We start from the raw sequence: 15,766 nt of genomic DNA on the forward strand, positions 1-15,766 counted from the left end.
AAATGGAGAGGGAGCACACAGCTCGCTGAGCATGATGACTAATTTTTAATTAACATTGGATTGCCAGGCAGCGGAGTGGAATTCATTAGACATCGATTGTTGCCTTAGCTCAGAGTTGGGATTGAATCTGATGCTGTCACTGCAGGCTTGATGTTTAGATCACATCTGAGAAGAAGCACGGGAGAAAACATTTTTGACAATGTGTTCATGTGAATTAAAATGGGCCCAAAGAAAAGGTGCTGGAACGAACGCTCACTGAACATTTGTCATTGTGCCAAATTAAATGGTGCAATTGCCAGACTCGGCTGCACAATAGTCTGCCAGTTCATGAATTCTTGTTGTAAGGGCAACGCACAAAGGAAAGTGATTTAACAGGTCCTTGAAAGTGGATTTGTGCTTGTAAAGAAGGAGATAAAAGGAAATAAAAATATCACAAAGCAAAGGTGAACCTCCTGAACTTCCAAGGCCACGGATTTAAATCGCTATCAAGAAATAATTCCATTTGTGATCATTTGAAAATGCAAAATCTTGGTAAATGGTAAATGGCCTGTATTTGTATAGCGCTTTACTAGTCCCTAAGGACCCCAAAGCGCTTTACACATCCAGTCACCCACCCATTCACACACACATTCACACACTAGTGATGGCAGCTACATTGTAGCCACAGCCACCCTGGGGCGCACTGACAGAGGCAAAATCTTCACTTGTTGTGTAAGACTCTGCAATACTGAGAACCTTTTCACAACACATAAATGTGGCCATGCACTGTGCACTGCTATTGCAATATAATATTATAAACGAGGAGGGAAACACAGTCTGACTATTTTCATATCACTGTCTATTTTCAGTCCCGTCACATTAAGACCCACAGACGGCTCTCTTTAACTTTCTGGATGTTTCTCCTGATCTTTTTATACTGCTCGTCTACCTAGTTTGTGTCTGCTTGATGAATTGCATTCCAGCACAGGGTGCTTTATATGTCAAAGGCCATGCACACAGGAAAAGACCAGCATTGACCCGGCAACTATGTCGATGAAATTCAGCAGCTTGTAGAGATGACAGCTGAAATAACGTTTGTCAATATGTGGATGGGCAATCCTAACTTTAAGACAAAGTTAGGGCTTAATATGAATTTCAATTGGAGGGATGCTGCTTTCGTACCTAAAAAAAGGGTAACCAACGTAGTTTAATGGCTCGAAGACTGATTTGTGCCGCATTTGGGAGATTTATGAACAGGTTGTAACAGTAACAATTGTGTGGTCTCTCTTTAAGACAACCTAAGTTAATGTTTAATGATGTCACAAGTATGTGCCACTGCCCTCTGTAGAGTGTGGGAGAAACATGCTTGCACATGGACGTATGGACTGAGATGAACCTAATTTCTTCACCTCACTAACTCAAAGTAACATTACTGGTTGTACGAACACTGCTCGCTTCATGTATGATAAGACAGCAGCCGAATTCCCAGTACCAGTGTCACTGTAAGTTTCTAGCTGTCATGCTAAGTGTTTCTGCTGCCTCCTCTCAGCCGCTGAATACAACCCATGTTGTATTCAGGTCATTGAATTTCTGTTTACTTCTGTTTATGCACCAAAACTACTTTGTTAGAAGTTTAAACAAAATCTGCACGAATACAGCGTATGCTCCAGTATGACTGCCGTGGGGTCCTCATCATTTATCCTTTACTGAAGTCTCACTGCACCACGGCACTAACACCTGTTTGTATCTCTGAGGTTTTAAAGAAATGTCAATGTTTGATGTCTTCTTAGTCCTCAGTCATGCGAACTAGCAACTTCACAATTTTAAAGTTAGCATAGATTTTAAGCTGAATAAATGAGCTAGCAGATTTCAAAGAAGATTTCAAACCATTATAATAATGTTAATAACATTTGCTTATTTCTGCTAACAGTCCGAGTCAGACTGCAGTTGTTTGAACACAGTTAGTCTCCCAACAGGCGATCCTAAAATCGCCTTGTTATAAAGAGTGATCCTCCAGAGGTTGTGGGTGTTGCAAGCTCAACCTTTGACCGAGCAGCTATTTGCTACAACCACTTCCGATTGTCTCTGACTGTGGAAAATTCAATGCAATCACCCGGAAAGCCCCAATTTTTCATAGCTTCAGGGAAGTTGTCTTATTTTCGCTCTAATATAAATGAGTCATAACCCAAAAACCAGAAGCAAAAACTGGCATGTAACAAACAACATTAGATAACATCACTAGGTAAACTGATTGATTGCTCACCTGGACATAATAATTACAGGGGACAAAAAGAAAAAGTGCATATTTGTCAAATGTAAAATATCTTACCCTCTGCAGGTCACAGTGGGGGTTGGGACAGTGGGTGGGCCCACAGATGGCCACATCACCATAGCAGGTACACTCCTGACAGGACTGCGGCCTCCATGACGTGTTGTTCTGTCGAGACAAAGATTGAAGCAGGCATTAAAAATGGCCGAGGTCACGCTTGGTTTATCGCTGCGGGAAAACAACATTACTCGTTTAATCGTCGCCATATTTAAACACACCAACAAGTCATTTGACGTTGACAGCTGGGGCAGAAGACTGCAAACACACAGGCCTCTTTGTACATAATAATCTAAGAGAAAATGTTTGCTTGGCTCACTCACTTGGAAATTTCCAGGTCTGGGATTGAAAAAATAGAATAATAATAATAATGAAACTATCCTAAGGGACTTTACTTTTGACTAATTAGCACAAAACTATGTGGTAATTGAGCATCTCAAATACAGAACACGAATATGAAATGATCTTAAATGTAATTTAAGCTCCATGTTTGGGGGAATCGCACCTCTCTTGCTCACTGCAGTGGTTTGTATGAGCTCCATGATTATGGAGTAAGGTTTTACTGCTGCAGTTTGCAAAATGCGAGCACCACCATAAGAAAACCATTTCACATTTTGAACTCTTATCATCCTCTACACTTAAGGTTGTAAAACACTGAAGGATTTCTGCGGCAGGTAGTGTGAAACTACTTCTGTGTTGATTAAAAGCCTCGAACACCATGGCCAACTAGACAATGAGATAGGGCAAAAAGGCAGAAAAGTTAGAGATCAGCTCCGCCAGCTGGCTTCACCCTTTTGGATGCCTGCTATTTGTCAATAGCTCATAACACCTAGCTGACGATGTCTGAGCTTAAAGCCAAAATGAAATCAATATTCCAGTGCCTGCATATGCCCCCCATATATCATCTTACAGCACATAAATCCGATTTAGCCAAATGATTAATAACCCACTCATGACGGGAGTGTCCATGGGCAGATGTGGCTATGAAGTAGAGCCTTCATGGAGAGGTGGGGTGACTGTCCATCCCAATGGCTGCGCTTCATTTAAAATGGTAATTTAAGCTGTGCTTGCATTTGTATAATGGTCTTATTTTCAGGATCAGCTGTAGCGAACAAGGCGAGGCAAAAAGAAAGAACTTCAAAGGTTACTGCAGGCTTGGATCTGGGTGCAAACCTCAGCACCACTTCATAACCAACAGGAAATCACTCACATCATGTCTAGATTTTGTTTACAAATGACATCCTTAAACATCAAAGTGCTGTGCTTAAAGCTTTAGACATACAAAAGACCAAATCGGATCATGCACCCTTCTTACATATGGAGACATTTATTTTTAAATGAGGAGAAATGAGGATCTTAAACTAAACTTGCTATTCATCCATCCAAAAATAAGACAACAGTGTTGGCATCAGAAAAGTGAACTCATCTTCACCGTTTCACTTCAACAAATCTATTTATTGAACTTTGACAAGTATGATAACAAGTGTGGATGTGTAAAAGCAACAACACTTCCATAAACATTACCCATACTGCAACCACGTATAAAAAAGCGGAAATTGGATAAAAGACATGACAACAAACTGCTATCTCATCTCATCATCAGTTGACAGAACACCATTAAACACAGAAGACTAAATAAGATGGCTGCACACAGTTTTATTGCTTTATTCTGCACACGCATCCAAGGTCAGTGATCTGCTCCATAAAACAGTCTTACAGATTGTGAGGTGAAAATAACATGTTAAATACAGCCCCAAATTATGTGCAGGAGTATTTATGGAACGTTTTACACTTAGCTGTAGCTTCCAGGTCTGAAAAGTGTGTTGTTTTTCTAATGGATACAGAGGGCCAACTTCTCTGGATGCAAAAAGACTGGCTGCAGAGAAGTCTATGATTGTCTTTGTTCTATTGACCTCATTAAACCATTTTCAGAAGACCTACTTGGAAAAAAAGTACTTTAAAAAGTAAAACACAAAAGAAAGTCATGCATTAAGCATGCAGTCCGATGTCAGAGTAGTTATAGGTTACTTTGAAAGACACACAGGCAGAGATGAGAGAGTAAAAATTTAATTAGGGACACAGCCAGTGGAGGTGAAAGACACACCTGGAGAGAGCATGTAAGTTAACGCGCTCCCTGTAGTGCAGATTAAACTGTTTATGCATCTGCGTACATGTGTTTAATTGTGAGTTTGTGGATGTGCAACTCTGCACAGCTGTGGCCAGATGTATAACGAGCTTTATGTGACAGCAAATGAGTCATAACAAATCTCTGCAAAGAGTATCAATGTTCCAGGAGGGAGGAGCGACCTTCACAAGGGAAGGGAAGGTGGGTCTCAATCGAATGCGGCAGTTTTCCCAAGTAGGCATTCCTTTACTGTGACAGAAACGCACACGTGATGAAGCAACACTGACAACGTTCAAACAAACACGCTGATGTAGCCACATAAAGTAGCAGCTTCATTTTTCTCAAACTACATCAGAAGACCAATACAACTTTAGCCTTACTTCAGGCACGCCTTGAGGTCAAGTTCATCCACAATCCCCATCGATCAGCTGATCTCAAAACCAGCAATCAGCTGATGCATCAGCCGATATCCTTCTACACATTCTATTAGCAAAACTAGAGGATCTGCTATGTAAGCTGCTTTAACCTGCCTACTTAAAGTGCTCATCTGTAAGCTGCTTTGCAACCCACCTCCACCTCCCTCCTACTGCTGCTGCTCTCCCAGCTTTCAACCTTCTGAATATGTACATGTAAGAGCAGAAACGTCTGCCAAATATAAATTGCTGCAAATTCTTGACAACAGAAGCACTGACCCAAATGAATTTTATATACTGTATGAACCCACATTCGAGTGTATTGCACACATATTTTCAACTACAAGAAAAAGCAATCTAGCTACAACACAAAAGCAGACTGCCTCTAAAAGGCACACAGTTGTACTCTACTGTCCTGAACCGTCTCCGAGGTCACCTGTTCTGACTCCACAGAGCAGTTTGTCACAGCGAATATACTGCTCCCTCTTAATCTCTTTGTTATAAAAGGACCAAAGATACTTCCCTCCTGGCCTTTTCTGAATGTGAGGTTTAAAAGTATGGTCACTGTGAAAGTGTGACATCCTGACCGTAATTCAGAAAAGATCCACCATACCAACCAATCTCTCTAAAACGATGATCTATTCTGTGTCGCATGGCCTTCCGACAGATTGGCCGACAGGCTAAAAGAGGATCAAAGCAAACATAGAAATGGGAAATTATTCTGACTGGACCGGAACAGCAGAACCGCGGGCTCCTCAACAATTCTTTCATTTAGAAAAGTGATTGTTATCAAAAGTACTGGAATACAAACGAATACAAAGAGTCTTGTTATACAGTAAGATAAAGACCCTACCTGTGTTTGCATGTGCCGTATTTCTACACATGCTCACATTTAGCCACTTGTTATACACTAAAAAGTGGCTAAATGAGACCTGATGAGTCAGACTAGAGACCGTAGAAGCCTACCATTAGCATTTTAATGCTGACATTTGCACTTGTCATAGAAAATGGTATTATAGTAAACAGAAACCTTTAGGGGTTTTTTGAAATGTTGATCAGATGGATTTGTACAGATTATACAAAACATAGTACCAACATAGTAAATCTCATCAACTTTTATTTCTCACAAAGATTATTTTCTGTAAAATATAATTTTTTTCACTAAAGGAATCGGTTCAAAGTGAACATCACTCAGCATTATCATATTCACAGCAAAGTTATTTCGCTGTTATTTTAAAAGATTTTTAAAATAAAACAAGCATTTCACCCAAACGTGTTACAGCACCTTTTCCCTAACACACACACACACACACACACAGTGGGTGTATTTTGAAGGATGGGCATGTCACATTATATTAATAACCTGTAAGTGCAAGAAAAGGGCATCATGTGAAAGATTTGGACAGCTTAAATATAATTTAGTTAAAGGGGTCACTGGGGTTAATAATAAGCCTGTGTGCATGCAGGTATGCCCTCAGAAATAACTTTCCCATTATGGCTCTGTGGCTGCCATTCGTGGCAGTGACTCATTCTTAATAGAGCTGTGTAAAATTAGCACAGCAGCTAATAGCATGGGTGTCTGACTGCATTGGCACCGGGGTGCCGCGGCTCAGGGGCCGAGTCCATTTCAGCCGAGGTCTCGGCCAGATCCAGGAGGTTACACTCTGTTGCAGATCTACGTCGTTTGCCTCCTGAGTGTACGACAAGCCAAATGGGATTGACCCAGAGTTCACTGTAAACACGGACCTCTTACAGAGGATAGGGCAGGAGGGCAAGGATTTCTCAAGAAACACCGACTCCCTCCTGCTTTGACACGTCCGAGCAATGGGAGCTATACAGACAGCAGTGTGAGCGGTAGTAGCAATTCCTTCCCCATCCCCTCCCAATGAGACTGTCCCCTATAGGGACCCATACCTGGGATTCGTTGATTAAACATCTAAGGAGTTGAAGGCTTATTTCATTCGTCCCCTGGAGAAAGAGCTCTGCCTCAGATTCGATTTAGGCCAGAGCCAGCTCAGCCAACATGGCTGAATGTCTCCAGTTTCATAAAGAAGAAAATAGATCCATAACTTTCGCACACAGTACATTCTGGTCAAGGCTTTCTGCACGACAAAGCAGTTTGCAGTGTGGAAGTCGAAGTGGAAGGTTGCCAGGTTTCATTACATCCCAAAAAGAGCCACTTGAATGAAGTATAGGGTATCTATAGTTAATGTCAAATGAATAAATTATAAATAAAGATGGATTTTTCTGCAGCGATGGGAAGAACAACACTACAAAAAGTATATGATAAATTATTTTGACTAGAACATATTCACCTTATTATTGGTTTGTTTGATTAATCTTTCCAGCTTTACTGCAAAACCAGTGACTGTTTGTGGGGATATTTATTGTTTATGACCATTTCTCTTATCGTACTGCATGCATACGTCTCACAGTTACAAGCAGAGAGAGCACAGGGGACGCCGTGTTCTTATCAGTTAAGTGGAAAGCTAAGTGATGAGAGAAGTGCAGCTTTAACCTCCATTAGTTTGTTCAGCAGCCAGCATCAGAAGGCTGTGGTCACAGTGGGAAGCTCCCAGTGAGAAGCGTGCCTTCCTCGCTGAATCTCAAACAGGATAAAGCTGAAAAACAACCAGCATCTCCGAGTCAATTCTCCCTGGATGAAAACAGAGCGAGGGGAGGACTTGGTTGGCCCTACATGGGATTAAGTGGCAGTTTCGATTAAAATCCAATCAAGAACAAAAGGTAGAGTCAAACATTAACAGGCCCCAGTTTTGTTGAGCTGTCAGTTGAACTAGTTGGACTTTCCCATTGAAAACAGAGAAGTGTGAAGAAAGGCAGGCTGCCCAGCAAGCAAAATGTAATTGGGCTAAAATTGGGGCAGGAGCTGATAGAAACTAAAGCTATTACTGAGGCAAATTCAATCGTGGGACATGATGGCTTAAAGCAGCCAAACAGCCCTGACTGAGGCGCTTCAGACCACTGCAAAAACACTCTTGCTGCTCCTCAAGGGAACCCGCTTCTGTCAACACAACTCTGTATTTGCAGCTGATCAACGGGATCACACCGAAGCAATAAGTTGTATTCACAACTATGGATATCTGGGCCAGGTTTCAATAATGCAACAGGAAATCGGAAGTATTGGGTAATTTGACACTGCTGGGGGAAAAGTATCAGTTTGCACATTGACTTTAACAGCACTGTTAAATGTTACCTCACCTACTGTAATTGCTAAAACTAGCATTTCTTTTTCTGACCCACTATCAAACATTAACAGAGCAGTAATCACAATAAATTAAAGTTCATTGCTGTTCTTGGAAACACAACTAATTACTGACAATCTTTCTTCTTTAATTAACAGATTGAGTTTTGGTTTATATTTTTGTTTTTCCAAGTCAAAAATTAAATTACGGCTTTAATTTCAAAGCCAAACTGATGTGAAGTGGTATGGATGGGTTCTCAGGGTGGCTTTGGTGAGCTTTCAGTTGGAGTTGTTATAACATCTAATATGTTTTTTATTTAATTTGACATGTGCAGCGATTGTATATGCCTATAGAAAATACTGATGAAGAACTAACGCAGAGGCAGAAAGCAAGAAGTCATAGTTTCTCCCCCTTGAAACGGCAGTGCCTCCAAGAGTCTCAGCTTTAGGCGTCCCTGTAACAACGGTGTGGATGGTAAACGTATTAAAAGTTAAACGTTTTGAAACTAAACCTTATTCTTATTCTTGACTTGTATTACAGTGAAGTGAACAGAATTTAACAAACTTATAATGAATAAGAAATTGAAGAACCCTGACGAACGGGGCAAATGTGAGAGTTAATATGATGATAAAACAGACTGACACCACAATGAAGTGAAAACCTACAGAATTAATGTTTCGTTTTTCTGCACATTTTCTTCTTCGGTTGCAAAGATATCATGAAGTATCAACTCACAATGCATTGCAAAATTGCAGATATCAAGATACTGCAAGATTGGGAGATGTGCTGTTTCATGCATGGGTTTTGTTTAAAAGAAAAAAGAAAATAGAGATGCAGTGGACAAACCAGGCCTTACTTCCTCAGCATCGTTTCCTGCTCTCGGGCTGCTTCCTCATCGTTCAGCTGATGCAGAAGGAGCGTTAGCATTTCTCTTTTTAGAGGGCAGCAGCTTTGTTGCTCATGTTTTGTCAAATAAAACACGGCTGAAATGAATTCAAATTCATTCATTTGCTGCCGTTTAACTGCTTCATCCCACAACTTCCCTCGGTGTCAGCCAGCTGATTATATGCTAATTTCTTACAAGGCAAGCTGTGAAAACGAGCAAAGTTATAGAGCTGCCCAGCTGAAGGACACCTAAAACTGTCACAGTCTCGGCCAAAAAGCCTGATTTAATCGAAGCGTTGGCAAATATTCAAATCACTCACAAAGGGGACGACTCTTTCTGCTCAATGGTTTAATCATGAATTTCCCAGCCTGTCTCGCATCTTTTTTATTACTGACCCCCAGTACGAGCTATCTAGCAACTAATGAATCTGCATGCAAAGCAGGAGACGGTGTCCTCTGCCACAGGGTTAGCATTGTTAGGCTAATAGCCACACAAAGAGAAAGGAAGAGTTTAAAAGTTGTGGCTTAGCTCATTGATTCAACTTTCCCCCATGCCTCCGGTCCAATTAGAGGGCCTGCTGGTAAGACATGACAAATGACTGGCTGATCGTTGGCCTCCCAGCACCCATAAATCCAGCTGTCTGCCCTCACCCTACCATAGCTGCTATCGCTCCTGCAGCCAAATATCAGCATCGAGCACGTAATGGGTTCTGGATCATCAAACAGATGGCCCAAAAGAGTCAGAGTCCACCAACAAGAAAGAGATTAGCAGTGAAGCCACACAGGCGTGGACAGAAAAACAAAAGCTGGGTTTGTGACACAGAGCAGATTCATAATTACTTTAGGAATTTGTCACTGCTGTATTTTTGCAATTATTGCACAAAACAATAAACATGTCAGCTTGAAAAGAGTGACTTGACTCAAAAGGAAAAACAGCTTTTATATGATGGTGTGCTGCAAATAAAGCCAAACTAAAACACCTCAGCAGTGAACTCTTTAAGATGCATTTTTTAATATGTTTATTTTACTTAAGATGCCATGAGGAGAAAACAAGCACAAACTGATAAAATTTGCATAATTCATAAATGAAGTCACAGGAAAAGTCCTGATAGGGGAAAGTTTACAACAAGCCAGGTGCAGAGATCTGTAACGACGAGCGAGGAAGGAAAAACATTTCGCTCAATAATTCACCGCTTCTGTCTCACCACCCATTAGCTCTAATGAAAAATCTATGCCACAAGTCCAGCCACAAGTTTTGACGCTGCTCGGACTCCATTTGTGCTGCACTACAGATTTAGTTTGATTCAGGGATTTATACTTTGTCTCTTTTGTTTTAGCCTTTCCAAATTTTCTGTGAGCCAAAGACAACACAGCGCGCAATGGCTGAGATGCAGGTGAACAGAAAGCCGAGAAACTAAATCACATACTGCATTTCATCTCACAGGCCCGCTGTGATACATAATGCATGCTTCCTGCGTTCAATCTGAGAAGTTTGTTCCCTTTCATTGTTGAGCTTTTGGAGGAGCTGACTCATTCATTATCCAGTGTAGAGGTTCCTCACATCTTACAAAACTCATTTGCATTCATTCAAAAGGATTTCAGGTTGAAGCCACGTTGCATAATTTGAAATCTGTTTGACAAATCTGTCTAATTTGTTCCTGTTTTGTTGCTCCTGTCAGCTCACAGTGATCCCACTGCAGACACATCATCATCCCTCCAGCTTCCAATTTTCACCTCCAACACCTTGGCAGGTCTTGGCAGGCTACAGTGAATCGCTCCTACAAAAGAACAGCAGCTTTTAGACAAACAAACAGAATGTAAATAATTTATATATTTAGATAGCTCAGAGAAGTGCCGCCATTGTTTTAAAATCTTAAAAATATGGACATAGGAGCTCTGAAAGTGGCTCGGACTGCAAAGCGTTATCCTCAAACGTCTCGCTCATGTACACGAGCAAGAACTTTAATAACACACCACTTGGGCACGGTGAAAGTCATGTTAGGTGACGTAGGCGGCAGCCCTCCGTCTCCCAGCTACAGCGTAACCAGAAATTTGAGGCTGAGCAACTTTTTAAATCGCTGTTTTTCACCTCAGAGGAATGAAGAAGTTAAAAATTAATGACGAGTGATTTCTGACCCATTTTGACGCTCTGATTTGATTTGGGGAGCTTATGAATCTGTAACCAAATTTTAATTTGGGGCAGCTGTGAGCAGAGCTGGAGACCTGCGCTGCAACACAACTGCAATCCCACTTGGAGGAATACCAGCTGGATAATGTTTCATGAAGCTGCTCCGGTAATTCCAGACCCATCAGAGAGAAGAAAAGGGGAAAGGTCAGAGGATGTCCTGTTGGCACCATTACTGGCTACCACTCAAACTTACATATTTATACTAACCAGTGTCATGTTGCACATTCACAACCAATTTAACTGCATCCCATTCCTATCTTTCTTTCTTTTTTACCTTTTAAGAAGGCCTATGTTTGTCCTCAAAACCTTTAAATCTACTTAAAACCACATACAAATCACGCAAATGCACAATTTTCTTATTTTAGCACTACCAACTTGGCTCCAAGGTACTTATCTCCTTCACCGAGGCTAATGGCATTGCTGTATTTGGTTGTTTTAAACCAAATGATCTAAATCTCTAGTTTGCACTGTATTCAAACTCCATACATACTGGATGGTCGTTGCATAATGTTAGTGACCAACAGACTGTCAGAATAGATCAAAAAATAGATCCAAGTGCAGATAAAGAACTTAAAGATGAACTAAAAATGGGCAATTGTGATAAAAGATGGAAACAACATGATCTAATAAAGACAAAGGAAGACATAGCTGCATGCATGTACACAGAGGGATAAGAGCCAAACAAGACACAGGTAGGAATAAGACGGGGGTGGGGCAAGCAGGTAGAAAGGAGGGGAAACAAAAATGGGAAGTCAAACCGAAACAAATAGGGAAAAATTAGAAAACTAATCTTCACAGTGAAACAGGGAACAACCAAATAACCAAGACACATGAAGACAAACACTGAAATGATGACAGAGAAAGAGGAAAAGAAGGCGAGTATAAGACTAAAAGCAAGTAAAAATAAATAAAAACCTCAGGGAGTGTGACTGGAATGGTGCCTGAACTGGTGTGAAAATGGCCCACTACAAATATGACACAACATCCAAAACACATCTCATTAAACAAAACAAACAAACACAAATTATTCTGGATTAATGAATTAAGTAAGAGAGCGTTTGCTGTATCGCATTTCACGTCTCGCTTCAGCACGAAAGTCACAAACGGCTCATGTTCGCATTTCCTTAGACTGAACTACATTTTTAAAATGCTTCATGAACAGGGGTCAGGAGGTTTGGGTGGGTGGCACGTAACAAATGTTAAATTGCTATCTGGAAAGGCTGGGGGCCAGGACTTGAACTGCTGACCCTGTGATTGAGGAACGAGCGCTGTACTTGCTTAAGCCTCGGGCCCCGAGATGTTGCCGTTTGTCAGGGTTGTTAATTTAAAGTTATCTCTCCAGAGTGGGAACAAAACGCTGTGAAATGACGCACGAAAGCTTAAAATGTGTTGACATGACACCCGAAATGTCCTTATAAGTGGTGCGCTGTGATTTAAAGGCCACGTCTCGTGCTTAATGATACAGAAACAACATCGCCAGCTGGCATCGCTGACTTAAAAACTGCAGTAGCACATCAGCTTTCCTCTATATATATTTAACACCAAATTTTAAATGTTTTCTGCTTCACTTTATCTAATGTTTAAGAGTAAACTGTAACAGCTGAAATGGGAATACAGCAATCTTTGAACTGGCCCATTGCCTCCCTTAAATACGGCATCCTCGCCTCGATGCACACGACCAGGGCGCTCGACTGATTCGCTTCTTGTACATAAAAATATCAAAGTAAGACTTTGCAAAAAGGGATTCAAGCGTTTGCTTAATTACTCAAAAATATAAATTATGAATAAACTGACCATAATCATCCTCATTCCACTTTCTTTATGTTGTTCATACTTAACGTTGACATTACATCAGGATTATGTCCACATCACCTGCTGTTAATGTGTGCTCTCAACTTCCTCTTGAAAGAAAGGAAAAGTCCCGAATCAGCAGTTACTAGGCAAGTGATGACTAATGAATCACTCATTAACAATTCCCCATTCCCACTACTACTATTCAGTAACAAAAACCCATTCTCATTGCAAGGGCACCAAATACCGCTGGTGGCATCTTAATATCCACAAGGTTTTGTTTTCCATCCAGTCCCTGATCTCCCACATTTGGGCAATAAAGGTCATTTAAACACAACAGGTAAGGCCATTTCTCAGTGTACTATACTTTAACCAAAAACACAATCTTTTCCCAAACCAGATGATTTAGTCTAGTCTAATTTAGTCTAGCAAGTGAAAGCTGAAGTAAGAAAGCAAGTAAAAACAAACGGATGCCTGAAGACCGGCGAATTAAAGTGCAAAACAGGAAGCTATCAAAGCCACCATCCAGCCTCCTGATCCAGACTCTTCAAAAGAGGACCTCTAAGTTGAGTAGTAAAATATCATTGTGTCTGATGTGCCATGGCTCAGACATCAAAGGAGGAGGGAGTAGTTTGGTATCCCGGTATCTGCAGGTAACAGCAGGATTTGAAGTGATGAGAATGTGTTGTTGTTAGTAACTAAGCAGGTTTGTGTCCATTATCATAACGATTTGTAACTCAACGATGGTGTAATCAGCTTTGTTGTTTATAACACCTGTTCAACTGCTCATTCACACAGATATCAGATTGGCCAATCACACGACAGAAAGTTTAGACATGTAAACTAACTCTGAACATGTATGGTTGCTCTGAGTATTTCTAAAACTGGTTTGAAAGGGTTTGAAAAATAGAAAATATCCAGCGAGCAGCAGTTTTCTGGGTGAAAATTTCTTGTTGAAATTGGAGGAGATTGGGCAGCTGATGCTTCCAGCTAGCAGTAACTCTAATTTCTCATTAGGATCTGTAATGCACAACTTGTTGAGTCTTGAGACAGATGGGCTACAGCACCAGAAGATCACAACCGTTATGAATCCTTTCAACTAATAACAGGAAAGTGAGGCTACAAATCAAATGGGCTCACTGAAATTGGTCAGTAGAAGATTGGAAAAACATTGCCTTGTCTGATGACTCTCAATTTCTGCTGCTACAGTCAGATGGGGAGGTCAGAAATTGGTGAAAACAACATGAAAGCACGGATGAATCCTGTCTTGTATCAGTGGTTCTTGTATCAGTGGCGTAATGGCATGGACATGAACAATGATTTCACTGTACTCAAAATGCTTGCCACAAGTCATGAATGTGCGGCTGAAAAATCTGAAACCAGTGATGCAAAAATCTGTGAGGTATCCTTCCAGCATCACGTTCACAGTTATGGGATGAGATGAAGAGGGCAAATGTTAGTCAGAGTCTAATTTATTATAAGCACATTCAAAACAACAGCTGTTGACCAAAGTGCTGTACAAAACAGGACCAGATGACAGAATATAAGAAAAGAAACATAAAATAGGGCTGTGCGATATGACCAAAATCTCATATCCCGATATAAGACATCTATCGTCCGATAACGATATAAATCACAAAAATGTAACATTTTCTGTAAATTCTGTGAATCTCGGGCAGCTCGACCTGCATGAAGTGTTTCCAGCTGGGCGTTGTGTAGCTGGAGTCGAGTGTTTTAACCGATGCATGAAACGATACATTTTTAGACATAAGTTGTAACGACCGCTTGTGAGTATTTGTTACACGGCGTGCTGCGGGGAAAAGCCTGCTCTAACGTTTGAGTCTAAGGTTTATTTTTTAGCACCTGGCGACTCTTTTTTGCTTCTCATCCGTAGATAATCTGCTCTTTCACGGGATTCATTTGGGATTTATTTGTGATTCAGAAAAGTCTCAACAGGATCTTGAGCTTTATTGTGAAAGGTTTATGTGGAAAATAAACAAGCGGACACGCGATGGTTTTACCATCATTGTTGCTAACGACAACGCATAAAAACAGGCGCTTGTCCGTTCGTAGTGTGGTTATATTAAATATAAGAGAAAGAGAGAACTTTAAGAAATTAATATAACCACTACAGTGACCATGAAAACGATGAAAAAATATTGCAGTTTATTTTGCGACATCACGAAACAAACGATAGCGTAAAATGAAACGATAGACGTTTTTATATCGTCATCCGATATATATCGTTATATTGAAAAGCCCTAACCTAGTAGTCACAACTCCTTCTGATTTAAAAGGCAGAGAATAAAAGTTAGTTTTCAAAAGGTTTTTTTAATGTCTAATGTTGGGGAGGTCCTGACGTGAAGGGGCAATCTGTTCCACAGTTTAGGAGCAGCCACAGCAAAGCCTCGGTCTCCTCTGTGCTTTAATCGGGACAGCAAGGAGCATTTGGTCCGCAGACCTCAGTGATCTTGAAGGAGTGTACAAATCGAAAAGATCAGACGGTACGAGGGCTCTAACCGATGCAGCTCCTTAAAAACAAATATTAAAATCTTGAAATCATTTTGAAAACTGACTGGCAGCCAGTGTAATGATGCTAGTACTGGAGATATCTGGACTTGCTTGTGTGTGCCAGTTAGAGACTGTGCTGCAGCGTTTTGGACCAGCTGCAGTTGGCTAACCAATCACAGACTGACACTTGAATAAAGACGATGGTTGGGATGAAATGACAGAGGAATGGCCTTTTGCGAGTAGCTGGAGATGAAAGAAAGAAGTGTTGGTGTGAATCTTGGGTCAATTTATTCATTAAAAACATGCAAACTGCAGCTCATAACTTTATTGTTCCCAACGTCATGG

General features: G+C 40.8%; 1 protein-coding gene across 1 annotated transcript in view; it reads right to left on the reverse strand.

The window, feature by feature from the left end:
• The window catches only part of fras1 (Fraser extracellular matrix complex subunit 1), a gene marked incomplete in the record, with an annotated part of 341,960 nt that overhangs the window by 237,072 nt on the left and 89,122 nt on the right, over positions 1–15,766 (reverse strand). Inside the window, 1 exon segment of the mRNA XM_042220097.1 lies at positions 2,309–2,416. Within this exon segment, the coding sequence (XP_042076031.1) occupies positions 2,309–2,416 (108 nt within the window).

Source organism: Haplochromis burtoni, unplaced genomic scaffold (assembly GCF_018398535.1).
Source record: "Haplochromis burtoni strain Fernald_Lab_line unplaced genomic scaffold, NCSU_Asbu1 Contig_43, whole genome shotgun sequence".
NCBI classification, from domain to species: Eukaryota; Metazoa; Chordata; class Actinopteri; order Cichliformes; family Cichlidae; genus Haplochromis; species Haplochromis burtoni.